A 14,414-nucleotide genomic window follows, 5' to 3' on the forward strand; every position below is an offset into this window, starting at 1 on the left:
CGCAAACGGATGGGCAAACCGAAATGGTAGATGAACCAATAGTTAGTTTTTGTATTTCTGTTGGTTGAGGTGTAGAGATTGTGTTGAGCTGCTTGTTTATGCAGCAATGCTCTGGTTAACTTTGGAGGGATGTGTTGTAATCAGTTTTGTTTTAAGTAAAATTATGCTTATTCATTAAAAAAAATAAATGTGCATGAGAATTGAGACACAGAATGGATGTTGGACAATCTCCTGCTTGGAAGCACCTACCTCTGATAGGTAAAATAATTATGATTGTGATTCTGATTCCTTAATGACTTGTATTTTATTAATTGGAATATCAAGTTGATTGGCACGATAGACTTGCACTTTGGTTGGTTTTTCGCCTAATACGCTTTGATGTTGATCTGAAATCTGAATCCATCCTCCAAAAAATTCAATCACTACTCCCACGAAATCAGAGGTGGTGGATTTCTCCTTGATGCCTGGGAAGTATTCATAAATAATCTACTTAAAAGAACTTCAGGACCACTCTATAATTCGAAAATGTAACCTAAAACTGATCCTGTTCTAGCACGTTAAGCTAAAATAATGGTAAAGAAATCTTTACTTTCATCAAAACATTCTGCTGAAAAGCAATCTTCATCCATAAGGGATGTTCGATTCGTCTTTGGAAGGTGATCCGCGAAAAGGGTGTATTCTTCAAGAACATTTTGTTGATTCTAGTCAAGCAAATCGTTTAAACACAATCCTCCCCTATTCTGAGAGCCTCACATGTAGGGCAACAATTATGGGTTGCTACCAAGCCTACCATACAATGTGTCGCCTCAGTTGATTGGGGGAAGGGGAGCATTTTATGATTTGCCTGTATACCCATATTGCTTCCTTAGATGGCATGCTTTACATCAGTTTAATCGCAAATTTCAGATTTTCGACCATGATATTCCAATATCTAAAAAAAAGTATTCGAACAGTTTTGGAAAGATCAGAACCTTTTTACGATGAGTTCACGATCAGGCGGCGAACCCCAGGTTGAAATGATAATAGTTTCAAATGGTCACATAGGAAATGAGTTAGCATGTTATAGAAATTCAATATAATTGTTGCATCTGGTTTCAGGTCTTGATTTCTACTATAAGCAGACCAGCTTAGAGCATCATATCTTGAAATTTATACACAAATCCACTATAGTTCTCAGATGAGGTGAATGGTGAGTTTTAAATACCAATGTAGTTGCCTGTTCGAATTGAGGTGAGTTATAGTGAAAAATCGGATCTGCAATGCAAGGCAAAACACTCACAGACCATGTTGTCAGCTTTGAGTGCGGTTGTACTTGGTTGGGTATTCACATTGTAGAAGCTTTAGCAAAACCTGAAAATCTAGAGAACTCGTCTTGAAGGAGAGCCTGTGGGTTACCCTGTTCAACCTATGCAAGTAAAAAGATTTTAAGAGGTTAATCCAATATAAAATGGCAAGGAAACATCTATTCAGCGACTACCAATTAGAATAAAACATTAGATAAAATTTTATTGAAATACTCAAATTCATAAATGACTTGAATGTACCACTTTTTCTTTCTTTACCAATGTAAAGTGCATACATACACTAGATATGCCAGCTCTCAAATGTGCTAAAGAACAAAGAGACAGATCCATAAACTTGATCACCAATTTGTTTAGCAGTTGACATTCATGATTCTTATCAAATAAAGCTGAATATTAGTGGTAATGCAGCATTGTGCGCTCAAGAAAGTATCCAACTTGGAAAAGTTATGAGATTGTTCATAGGCATTACCAACTAAGATATTAGGGCATAATACAAACAAATTTGTATACCATTTGTTATGTATAAGTTCCAGAGACCTAATACCTGTACTACAACTTCTTGATAGAATATTTCATTGAAAAATGCTTATGCTGCTCTGGACATTCAAAATTCTACATAAAACCAGTGTAACTATTGTTCATGGGCAAGGGATTTATGTCCGCATATGGTCCATCCACTTAAATCAATGATTATATATGAATCTAAACCAAATTAGCCAAGAAAATTAATTAATAAACCAAATATGATAAGGATAAAGTATTAAATCACTGTGTACTAGGGTTGCGCCCCTCTGCGCCTTTGATAAATATATCTTTACTTATCAAAAAAAAAAATAAAGTATTAAATCACTAATTGTTCCAAAAACTTAAGTTTATAGAAAATTATGAATTTAATTATTTAATTAATATTTCATTTGATTATTTTCTTGAAATTTGTTAAAATAATAATTAAGTGATTAAATTTATCTCTTCTTATGAGTTTAAGCTTTTGAAATAACTGGTAATTTAATATGGTATTAAAGCCAAAGGTCTTGAGATCGAACCTTGACTTCGTCAATTCACTCAATTTAAATTAAATATTCGACTTGTTGGACCCCACCTATTAAAATGGAGTTTGAGCCCATGCGAGAGGAGGAGTGTTAAAGTAACGATTTAGTTCTTCCTATGAGCTTAAGTTTTTGGAATAACTGATAATTTAACAAAATCAATTCATTAAATTCAAGAATTCAGTCCTAGTCATCCTAATTTATTAGGCTCATTCTCATCATCTGTTAGCCGTACCATTGTCCACACCAAAAGATATTTAATATTATCAAAATTTGTAACAGATTTCTTCTCCTTTTTAGAATATAATATCTGGGGAGGAAACAAATGAATCAATAACAAAAGACATACACCCATAGCACACACAAACGCATACAGAAGCACACCAAGATAAGCATACCAGGATCCCATGGTCAAGAATGAGGATATTGTCCATGTTCAAGACCATGGAAATGCGGTGAGCAATTGTGATCACTGTCATGCCTCTGCATTCAGTAGATATGGTATTTTGTATTACTGAAGCGGTTTGAGTGTCAACATTGGCCGTGCACTCATCCAAACACAGTACCTGAAATCATAATACTGTCAGTACTCTCTATTTCTCTCATATTATACCCCCTCCCCATCCCCAAAAAAATTAAAAGCAATACATACACACACACACACAATAATTTCTAATAAACTACTTTGCATACAACATACATCACAACCCTCTTGTTATCTTTTCCATTTGTTTATCACCTTTCGTTCTCTCTTCATTGTTTTGCTAGAAATCATAATCTGTTTCAAATTCTCATGGATGACAGAAAGAACAGGAGCATATACAATAAAAAACTAATGCGGTCTGTAAACTCCAAATGCACCCCCATAGGAGAGTGATTAGGATGTACTAATGAAGACAACTGACATAAATTTACCATGGCACTCAAGCATACATAAATTATTTTAAGTAGAATGTTGTCAAAAAAGAAAAGGACTAACATCTCTGGAATGTAACGATTCAACTGAAGCTACAATTATTACCAAGCTAGAAAGGTATGCCGGATTTCTGTTGCAAAACCGAGTAGGGATAGGCATCTAGGATCCATATGGAAAAGTGAATTTGGTTCTTTATATTTACTTTAAATCATGCAAGAATGAATTTATTGCTCAGAAGTTTGAAGAGATTATTTCCCTAAATAGTCTATTTCTACACTATCAATAAATTTAATATTAAGTGCTTTTCATGCTTGGATGAATTCATCCTAGAACTTTCTGCTTGAAACTTTAGTAGGTAGATAGTGTGGGCATCCAATCAGAAAAACATGACCTTCGTAGACTTGAGGAGTGCACGTGCAAGGCAAAGCAGCTGCCGTTGCCCAACAGAAAATGACATCCCAGCTTCCTTTATGTGAACATCTAGCCCTCCAGCTGCTTCTACTTCATCCTTGACATGGCATTTCTCCAGAACCTTCCAAATCTTAAAGTCGTCACTAACCCGGAATGGATCTAGATTATCCCTAGGGATTTGAAAGAACACAGTCAATGTAATCATATGATAATGAAACCATAACATAAATAACACTGATATATCTGAAAAAGGCACAATAGCCAAGAAATTATATCTGAAGAACATATAATCAACAAAATTGCATGAAAAGTATAAAAGACATTTCCATGGATTACCTTAATGAACCATCAAATAAGCATGGACTCTGGGGAACAACAGAGAAATGTGAACGGAGATCTCTAACAGGAACATCAGCTATGTTTATCCCATCCACCAAAATACATCCACCACTTATTGGTGTAAGGCGGAAAAGGGCATTCAAAACACTAGATTTTCCTGCACCCGTTCTTCCAATGATTCCAACCTTGAAAAAGGTGAAGAGGAAAATGCCAATGATGTGGTAAGAATAATCCAAATAAAAGATATGAAGCCTTAACTGAATTTAATCAATAAATGCGAATCCTGCACAAAACTGAATAATCATGATCTACCTAATTATATGCACCTACCTGCATCCCTTCCACAATCGTAAAAGAAATTTCATGAAGCGCATCTGGCAAAGATGGCATGTATCTCAAAGAAACATTTTGAAATTCAATCAGTCCTCGAGTTGGCCAATCTGGATCCAAGGATTGGCATCCATGCAGTTCTTCTTGAGGAATGTCCATATACTAAAGAGAACATAACCAAATGTAAGTAATCAGAAAAGGAAGTATCTATGGAAGTCTATCATAGTACCTGAAGAGCTCTTTCAACAGAAACCATTTCCTTCTCTGTTTCAGTAAAACTTGATAAAAAGCTGCCCAGCAAAGTCACAATTGGGGCGGCATAGGAAAGAGCCAATCCTACCTGTAAAAGAACACAGCAGTTTCCACTGAATTCCAGGTTTCACAGAGTATGCAAATAATTCAAGTACAATAAAAATTTAGACTTCTATCTAGTAATCAGAATATTATAGGTAGAAGGAATTGAAATGCATAATGGCAGTCAAAGATATACAAGGAGCAGAATAACGTACCAACCCTGGGGTGCCGAAACTAACTGGTAAACCACCATGAGATCCAATAACAGCCATCAGGGCAACAAATGAGATGATAAATGCTGCTAACAACTGGAAGAAGATGACTGGTCACCATACTAGTCACAGTAGGCAATAAGTATTATCCTAAACCACTAAGCATATGGCATAAAAGTTACCCTTTAAGTGTCCGATCACAATCCTCCATTTTGAAAAGTCAATACCAAGTTATAACTATCACCCTACACTATAAAGCACATATTTTTCTTTGAATGACTCCTTACCTTAATGTTTAACCATTCTTAAGTTAAGTACTGGAAGGGTAATATTTAAAAGCTGTAGTAGAATTAGCCAATTTCAAGAAATTTATTACAACCTCCATAGGACCATAGATTATTGAAGTAATGTTGTATATATCAAAAAGCGTAAGGCGCCCCTTAAGTACGCAGGAAAACCAACGTTAGCCCACAAAATGACCCCGTTAAGAGAGCCCTAATCCCCCCCAAAAAAAAACCCTAGGCCCGCAAAACAGACCTAGATTATTGACTTCTTCAAAGAGGATAATCTCTATGGGGCAGAGTATTGTCTAGAGCAAAGCTTCAGATCAGGGAACCAGCCTAATGAATCGAACTTCAGAGTAAAAAAAGTTTTATTAGATTAGATGTCAGTAAAAAACTATCATGAAGTCATTTCAATTCTTGTGATATACCTGAAGACGCAGGGAAAGCCACAAACTTGCCGTCAATTCGGTGTAAGAAGTTTGCTGGTACAATGTAACATGCTGAGTGAATGTGGTGAAGAAAAAGTCCTGCCCAAAACAAGCATCGATTAATTCCAAGATTTATAGATGTGATTATCAGCACAAATTGCCGATCATAATCAATACAGATAAATGTGAAAACAAGATTGGCAGAGTAGCTCAATAAAATAGGGGAAACCTTTTGTTTTAATAAAAAGGAACATACAGAACATTAAGTACTCTTTGCATTGGTATACTAGAGCAATACAATAAATTTAGCATACCTATGATAACAATGTTGTTTTTTTTTTTTTTTTTTTTTTTTTTTTTTTTTTTTTTTAAGAGTAATATATATGAGTAAGGGAAATCTTATAATTTTACCGTTAATATGATAAAAACAGAGAAGCTGCCACTCAAGGGTTGAGCTCTCATAATCTTTTTCACATGCTCTCTTTTTCTCTAGTTGTCAATGCCACATGGTATCAAAACACCAATTTAAAACCATAACCCTAAAGTCATTATTTTTTCTCTCATCTTATTTCCTTTTCTCTTCACTTTTCTCTTGTTTTTCTTTCCAAACCCTAAAACTTTCACTACCCCAAATAAGTCAAAGCAAGTATTAACGAGATTTGTTGTATGGACTCTGTATAATCGTGCAGCATAGATTAGAGATCATTGGGAGGTTGTATGTCACATATTAAGGTACTTTTTTTTTTGATAAGTAATGTAGTATATATCAAAAAAAGCGCAAAGCGCCTCTAAGTACACAATAATGTATACAAAGGAACCCAACCAAACACCCTAACAAACCAAAAAACCCAGAAAAACCCAATCAAACCAAACACCCAACCAAAAGGGTATACAAGAGACCCAACCAAAAACCCAAGAAAAGCCCTAATGCATCTAAGGTGGAAACCTAGTGCACCTTAGGGGGAAATGAAAAGGCATTTTTCAACCCCAAAAAACCCCGCCGACGCCGGCCCTTCACCGGAGAGATGGTTTTTTAACGTTCTAACAACTATGAGGTTGTTGGAATATGTAAAGCAGATTGGTGGGGAGATCATCTTCACAAACGATCTGTGCCAGCTTTTTGTACTTGTATTGGTAGTAATTTGGTAACCCAGAGCGGAAAGTGGTGGCATGGTCTAGCCTTGAAGTTGAGTATCGAGCAGCATCAAAGTTTAGTATCAAGGAGCATCGAAGTTGAGTATCGAGCTATGGCTCTTATAGCATATGAAATTAATTGTGTGAAATTTCTTGTAAAAGAATTGGATTTTTATTGTTTTTTGATAAATAAGTGATTTATTGAAAAGCGCAGAGGGGCGCAATCCTAGTACATAAGATCTATACAAAGAAAGGCTCCACTAAAGGCTAAAAGAGGAACATAAAGACAAAAATTGAAGCATAATGAAAAACTGACACTTTGAAAGCATCAAGCCCAATGAAACAGAGTCTGGATAAACAGCTTTTTGAGCTCTTCCAACAACCTTTCTTGATCTTCAAAATATCTTGCATTCCGCTCTCTCCAAATAGTCCACATTAGACATAGTGGGGCGATACGCCACACCTCCTTTGCTAAACTATTGTCACTCTGACCTCGCCAACAAGTTAACAAATCTGTCACCTCTTCAGACATGACCCAAGTGACATAAAAAAGAATAAATAACACACTCCATAAAGCTCGTGCCACTTCACAATGAAGGAGAAGATGGTTGACAGATTCGCTACTTTACTTACACATACAACACTATTCCACCACAATAATACCTATCTTGCGCAAATTATCCAAAGTCAGAATCTTTCCTAGTACAAAATAGCACCTAAATAAACTCCTTCTAATGCTTCAAGCAACACACCAGCATGAAAGCCACGCCGCAATCTATTCCACACAAGCCCCCAGCAGTCTCACATTGTAGCAGCACTGTTGATTCACTGCTATACTCAACTAGTCCACATGCTCGTACCAGTCCATGCAGAAGGTTTCAGTCCTCATGATCACAACAATTTCATAACAGCAAGCAACCCTCATCCACTTGCATGCCTTCATGATTGCTTCCTGCATACTAGCAAGACAATACACCCACTTGTGCAGTGCCTGCTTTCTAAGCTAGCAAAGCCTTCCAATGGTCCATGGTATTTAGTCAGTACATGAACAGCCCAACACTTGCTCACTGGCTGCTTTTGTCCCACACAAATGAGTACTTGCCCCAATGCCAATACCATCTCCTGACTTTGTTTGATTCAGTTCACAACATCATCACTATCCATATGGCCAAACCATAGCATACTCAAGTCCATGGTCATGCTAACATAATGCCAGCCAACACTAAGTGCATATGCAGCCATGCACATGCAGGCCCACAGCTGCCAAGAGTACCCCTTGAGTAGGGAAGCCACAATCAATCAACACAAGGCATCAATATCACTTGCTGCCTGCTATGTGCACCAATATGCAGCAACCATTCGGCCCATGGCATGGCTCCCTCATGCCATGGTCTTGTGGCTAGTATAGTTGCAAGGTGCCAACCATGCCCACCACCGAGGCACCCCAGTAATGGCTGTGACAGAACACCACCACCAGATGAAGCCGATGTCCCAGTCGGACACTCAATAATAAAGGTATGGCTCCCACATGTCAGGAAAAAATATTATTTCATTTACATAAAGTATTATACATAGTGAGCATAAGGCAAGGCCTGAAGACAATGCCTTGCACCTAATACTGCAAGCAGGAAGGCTGTATGAGCTGTCTGTGTTTCTCTATGTTTTCTTTGAAAATATTATTTCCTTTACATAAAGTATTATACATAGTGGGCGTAAGGCAAGGCCTGAAGACAATGCCTTGCACCTAATACTGCAAGCAGGAAGGCTGTATGAGCTGTCTGTGTTTCTCTATGTTTTCTTTGAAAATATTCGCCAAACTCTCAGATTTTAGCATGTTGAATGTAAATTAATTTACATTTTTAAGCCTTTGGTACCACTATTAGACGTAGTAAATATAAAGCTAGCAGAACGTTGTACAAATGAAGTACAAAAAATTTGAAGGGAAATTTACCATAATATATAAATTGCTCTAGTTTTTGAATCTGTAGTTTGAACACTAATAACTTTTTTTTTGATAAATAATGTATATGTATCAAAAGCGCAGAGATGGGTGCAACCCAAGATCCTCTACTGAACTTCAAAAGAATCCAGGGTTTGAAGAATTATACACGCATTTTTTGAGCATATAAAACATATTTGTGCCTCCAAGTGTGTTGTACTTTTCTTTTTCTTTATTTGGTTCCTTCCAAGTGACTATTTTTTCACCACATAACGCCATTAGACACACTTCGAAAAATAAAATACAAATATCTACCTCAGACTTGAATGCCCTTATAGTTGATGATCCATCCAGTGTTTCTGTGAAGGATGCATATATGGGAGAACGAGAAACACTGTCCAGCCTTCGCAGTTCCCTTGATGTTGACCTGTAGAAGAACTGAAGAACTAGACAGTTAGCTAGTCCAAGTTTTATTCTTTCCTTGTATGGACAACCAATATTAATATCATAAAGTTCACAAAAGCATTGGAATCAATTCCTATGTATTCAAAATATGCTATACATAATTGTCATCCCCAATAAGTTCTCATTTTTAATCAGCGACCAGCATGATTACATAAGAAACCAACTTTAGAATGATGCATCACATATTGTCATAATCTCATATATTGAAAAGGTGCAATTAAATCAGAATGTCCTCACCTATATGGGGTGTATTTGAGCAATGCACAGACTACAGAGAATTTTGATAAAGATCAAAAAGCTAATTATGGGTGCGCTTGAGCAAGCGTGTGCGCACCTATATAACATGAGTTCAAGCTTTTTAATAATATAGAGACCTACCTGAAGCTTGCTGTAGATATACCAAAACGGCAACAGCAAGAGCAGGAAGTAGACCTACATTTATACATCAAACCATTGAATAACTTTATAATTGTGAAAGACAGTTAAAAATGGATTTACAGAAGAGTACACAAGCAAAGTGGCCAAATTTTATGTGTACCTGTACATATGACAAAACTACAGCAATCCCCAGCAAGCCAACAAAATTGGCCAATAGAATGTTGAGAATGAAAGGAAGAGAGTCATCAATTGTATAGAGATCAGAAGACAACCTAGAAATAAAAACAAAAAAAAGATTTTTTTTAAAAAAAAAACAACTTATGGAGTATACATAAATTACTAGAATCATCTCCTGGAGGCATGTTATTCTAACCTGTTGAGTATCCTTCCGCCTGGTGTCTGATCAAAGAACTGGACAGGTGCATTAATAAGCTTATGAAGCAGTGTGTTATGCACCTTAACTGCAGCTCTTAAACCCCCAAATGCAAATGAGAATGCCCTCACCAATGTAAGAAAGGAGTTTATGATACAAAATATGGAAAGTATAACCTGCAAAAACAATTACTAGACCAAAATTAAAGCAGCAAAACAAACATTTCAATTACAAGTTCCCCAGAATTCTAATTCGCATGCTCTTTTCAACAACGAAATATTATGGTGAAGGGAAAATAAGATATGTAGCAATGTCTAGACTTTGTATCAGCAATACACTGTTCCTTCCACTCCCAAGTCCTGACCTATTGAAAACAAACACACATAATCACATAAAAACTCCCAAAATTAAGATCAATGATCTCCATTTGCGGAATCTCAAGGTACTGCAGCTTAAAGGTCTGTTGACTGAGATTAGCATCTTCCGACAAATAATCTGTTAATATTTTGACTGCATTTCTAGAAAAGCCATCAGATTTATCATTTCTTAGTTGTCTTCTTAAACTCGGTTCAAGCTTTAGTTCTGACATTTACTTGTACAATCAGTTGAAAGAAAAGGGAAAAATAGTCTTATTGTACTTGATTATTAATTGATTCTGTTACATCGTTTACATAGAGAAGTGATATAATCTAATATAGAAATATAATAAATGAAAAAAAAAAAATGGAAATAAAATCAAATCGGCCGTTTGGGAAGTTTCGTTCTCCAACATTCCCCATCAAGTTGAGGCGAAGATGTCTCGCATGCACAGCTTACACAGCGGAATGAAAAAACCTATTGGATAGTCCATCAAAATATCTGCTAGTTGCTCTATTGTCAATTTCAATGTATTTAGTACAATCATGCTGGACTGGACTATGAGCAATACTAATCGCAACCTTCTTGTCACAGTATAGTCTCAGGCTCCTGAAAATCAAATCCAAGTTCTTTCAGTAGAATCTTCAACCATAAATAACTCACATATCCTATGGGTCATGGCTCGAAATTCAGCTTCTACACTAGATCAAACAACTACTGATTGTTTCTTACTACGCTAGGTAACAAGATTTTCTCCCACAAGAGTGCAATAACTCAAAGTAGATCTTCGATCCGTGACTGACCCAGCTGAATCTGCATCCGTATAAGCTTCTACTTTTCAAGTGATCATGTTGAGCAAACAACAACCCTTTTCCTAGTGAAAATTTTAAATATCGAAGTATTCAGTAAACTACTTCCATATGAGACTCTTGGGGAGAACGCATAAACTGACTCACTATGCTAACTACATAGGCAATGTCTGGACAAGTGCGCAACAAATATATTACTTGCCAACCAACCAATGATACGTGTCTTTATCCACTAGAGGGCTCTCATCACTTTCTTCTAACCTTATATATTAAATTTTGAGGAATAGACTAAAAGACAATTTGGATACAAAAGATCGATAGAAGGGTGAAAGATGTTGATTGGATACTTTTAAACCACCACTTATCCCAAAAGCTTAAGCTGATAAGAAGGAGTAAATTTAATCATTTAATCAATACTTTAACACTCTCCCTCACATGTGGGCTCAAACTCTTAAATAACTAAGACAATGTTCGAACTCATGACTTTAGGCTTTGATGCCACGTTAAATCACCACTTGTACTGAAAACTTAAGCTAGTAAGAAATAGTAAATTTAATCATTTAATCAATACTTTAATAGATACAACTTAGATATAAGATGTTGAGTACAAGATCTAACGCCTTTACGTTGAGCAACAGGCAAATTCATATCATCGATAACAGGTATTGAAGAATTTAAATCAGGGGTAGAAGTACTATTAGCTAAGTCAAGGTCAGATGTTCGGCAAGTAGCATCAAGAATAGCCTTACTTTTTTGGCGTCTGGAGTAAATTCTCAGCTCCTCCACTGGCAGTGGCTCCTATGACTCATTAGTAGGAGACTCATCAACAAGTGGTTGTTGTTTGCCACGCTTTGGCACAGGAACAAGAACAAGTAAAGGACTAGGCATATCACCCATTTGGGAAGTTTCTTTGTTCAACACAATCAAACATAGCTTCATTACTCATTTCAAAATTTTCCCAGACGAGAACAAATTTAAAAATCCTAAAAACAATATAGTTTGTATGAACGGTTTAGACACAAAAGGCGGAGGCTATTATATTATTCAACTTATGTTAACCTAATACAGGCATCCTATTATATAGGATTAGGAAAATACTATAAAGACTAAAATACCCCCAAAACCCTAATGACTCAAACCCTAACTCTTCTAACACTCCCCCTCAAGTGGGAGCATATACATCTTATAAATCCAGCTTGGAAGATAAAAGCAAACGAAAAACAACTAGAAAACAAATTCTAACACTCCCCCTCAAGCTAGAACTGCTTGGACCACACAAGTTAATTAAATAAAACTTCAACGCCAGTCGAAAACTCGTTGGTAACTTGAACAACCATTTGATCAGTTCTCGCCGAAAAACACCAAGGCCGGTCAGATGCAACGATCACTTGATTGGTTCTCGCCAGAGAATCCAAGGCTGGTCGGATACATCGATCTTGGGATTGGTTCTCGCCGTAAAACACCAAGGCCAGTCGAATGCAACGATCACTTGATTGGTTCTCGCCGGAGAATCCAAGGCCGGTCGGATACATCAATCACAAACAACAAATTTTCACATGATTAACCAACAAAATTCACCGGAAAACAGATACTGGAAAAACAAAACAAAAAAAAAATCGTTGAAGCTTCGCTGGAAATATGCCGGAACTTTGTCGGGGCTTCAAAACTGGCCGGAAACACACAGAACTGGCCGGCAGTACCTAAAAACACAAGAAAAACACTGAAAAACAGAACAGAAACAGTCACTGGAGGCTCGCCGGACCTTTGCCGGAGACTCGCCGGAGCTTGCCGGAGAAGACAGAACACTCCGGCCACTTCAACAACAGCAACTACAGAATCAATAGAGGGCCACACAGTAACGTTTCAACACCAAAAACATCAAATCGTTGGAATTTTTTTTTTTTTTTTTTCTTTTCGATGGCCGCTGCAACTTTTCCGGCCACCACAGAATACTCCGGCCTCTTCAGACAAGACAGAAAACCACCACAGAACCATCCAGCTAGCATCACAGAACATCAAAAACAAACAATATATATATATATTCACCGGAAGGAGTTTCGGTCACCCTAAAACAAGAACAAAACAGCTCTACGGAGCTCTTTGAAGGTACTGCCCGCGTGGGTTAGCCCACACGGGCAGTGCGGCCACCAAGTTGAAAACTAAACTACCCAAGAATCGAAACAAGCTCTGATACCATGTTAATAGTGTTGATGCAAGAAGTTTAGAGGGAGAAAAGGAGGCTAATTGTATTATTCAACTTATGTTAACCTAATACAGGCATCCTATTATATAGGATTAGGAAAATACTATAAAGACTAAAATACCCCCAAAACCCTAATGACTCAAACCCTAACTCTTCTAACAAACACAATCAAACATAGCTTCATTACTCATTTCAAAATTTTCCCAGACGAGAACAAATTTAAAAATCCTAAAAACAATATACAACAATTCAGAATGAAAAGAAAGGCCTCCATGACAATCCTAGGGAGATATTCTGTAGCCTGCCCTATGCAGTGGAAGGATATAGTACACATAAATAAGACTTGGTTCCCATTTCCAGTCCATAATACACCCTGCCATTCTTCTATTTATTCATGTTTTAATAATTATTTACTTTGGATCTCATATTTGTCAGTCAGATACGGTCTATATGTATCATATAGCCATAATTAGTCTTTCTAGTTATGGCATGTTCTTGTATTATAACTGTAGTATATTGTCATTAATAGGTAGATTTTAGTTACCTTATTTGTTTCCCTAGATTGCTGTAATCACTGAGATACAGTCAGTAATTACCTAGACAATTTCTATATAATACGAGCAACTCTCACATTGAGAGGTATTCAGTACAATTGACATGGTATTAAAGCCATCATCTAAATTAGGGTTGTTCTAGGTTTTCAGTTACCTGTTGTTTTTTTTGGCGGTCGATAACTTCAGGGGAGTTGTCGATCATTCTGGTGGGTTCTAAACTGCTATTTGGCAGTTTTTTGTTGAGGGTAGCGGCAGTCTACATAGATTAGTGGGGCAGGTTCAGGTGTGGCTGATTCTATTTTGGTGTGGTGCGGAGTGTTTCCGGCGATCTGTGGTGGTTGTCAGCAGACTTGGGCTTTCGGCGATCTCCTTGGTGGCTGTCGGCGATCTCCTTGGTGGCTGTCGGCGATCTGGGCTGTCGGCCGTTTGGCGTTGACAGTGCGTTGTGGTGATTTTTTGGGGCTGGCAGGATCTGGAGGAGTGATCCCGGCGATCTCGTTCTGTCGGCGATTTGTGGTGCTGTCGGCGATTTGGCGCTATCGGCAATTTGGGGCTGTCGGCTGTTTGCTGCGGTGAGCGTAGATAGGTTGTCGCGATTTCTGTTTGGGAGCTGAAATTTCTGTCGGCTATTTGGTATT

The 14,414-nt window shown here is 37.3% G+C and overlaps 1 protein-coding gene across 2 annotated transcripts in view; it reads right to left on the minus strand.

The window, feature by feature from the left end:
- Positions 1-1,041: 1,041 nt before the first annotated feature.
- Positions 1,042-14,414, minus strand: part of ABCC13 (multidrug resistance-associated protein 11) — a 38,947-nt gene continuing 25,574 nt past the window's right edge. For both annotated transcript variants that reach the window (XM_059599842.2, XM_059599841.2), the window contains 12 exons: positions 9,854-10,029; positions 9,641-9,752; positions 9,481-9,534; positions 8,953-9,075; positions 5,565-5,663; positions 4,856-4,948; positions 4,576-4,686; positions 4,347-4,508; positions 4,014-4,201; positions 3,658-3,847; positions 2,749-2,916; positions 1,042-1,405 (listed from right to left, as the gene is read on the minus strand). In XM_059599842.2, the coding sequence (XP_059455825.2) occupies positions 1,325-1,405; positions 2,749-2,916; positions 3,658-3,847; positions 4,014-4,201; positions 4,347-4,508; positions 4,576-4,686; positions 4,856-4,948; positions 5,565-5,663; positions 8,953-9,075; positions 9,481-9,534; positions 9,641-9,752; positions 9,854-10,029 (1,557 nt within the window). In that variant the 3' untranslated portion in view covers positions 1,042-1,324. The remainder of the gene's footprint in view (positions 1,406-2,748; positions 2,917-3,657; positions 3,848-4,013; positions 4,202-4,346; positions 4,509-4,575; positions 4,687-4,855; positions 4,949-5,564; positions 5,664-8,952; positions 9,076-9,480; positions 9,535-9,640; positions 9,753-9,853; positions 10,030-14,414) is intronic.

Source organism: Corylus avellana, chromosome 6 (assembly GCF_965113065.1).
Source record: "Corylus avellana chromosome 6, dhCorAvel1.hap1.2, whole genome shotgun sequence".
Taxonomy (NCBI): Eukaryota; Viridiplantae; Streptophyta; class Magnoliopsida; order Fagales; family Betulaceae; genus Corylus; species Corylus avellana.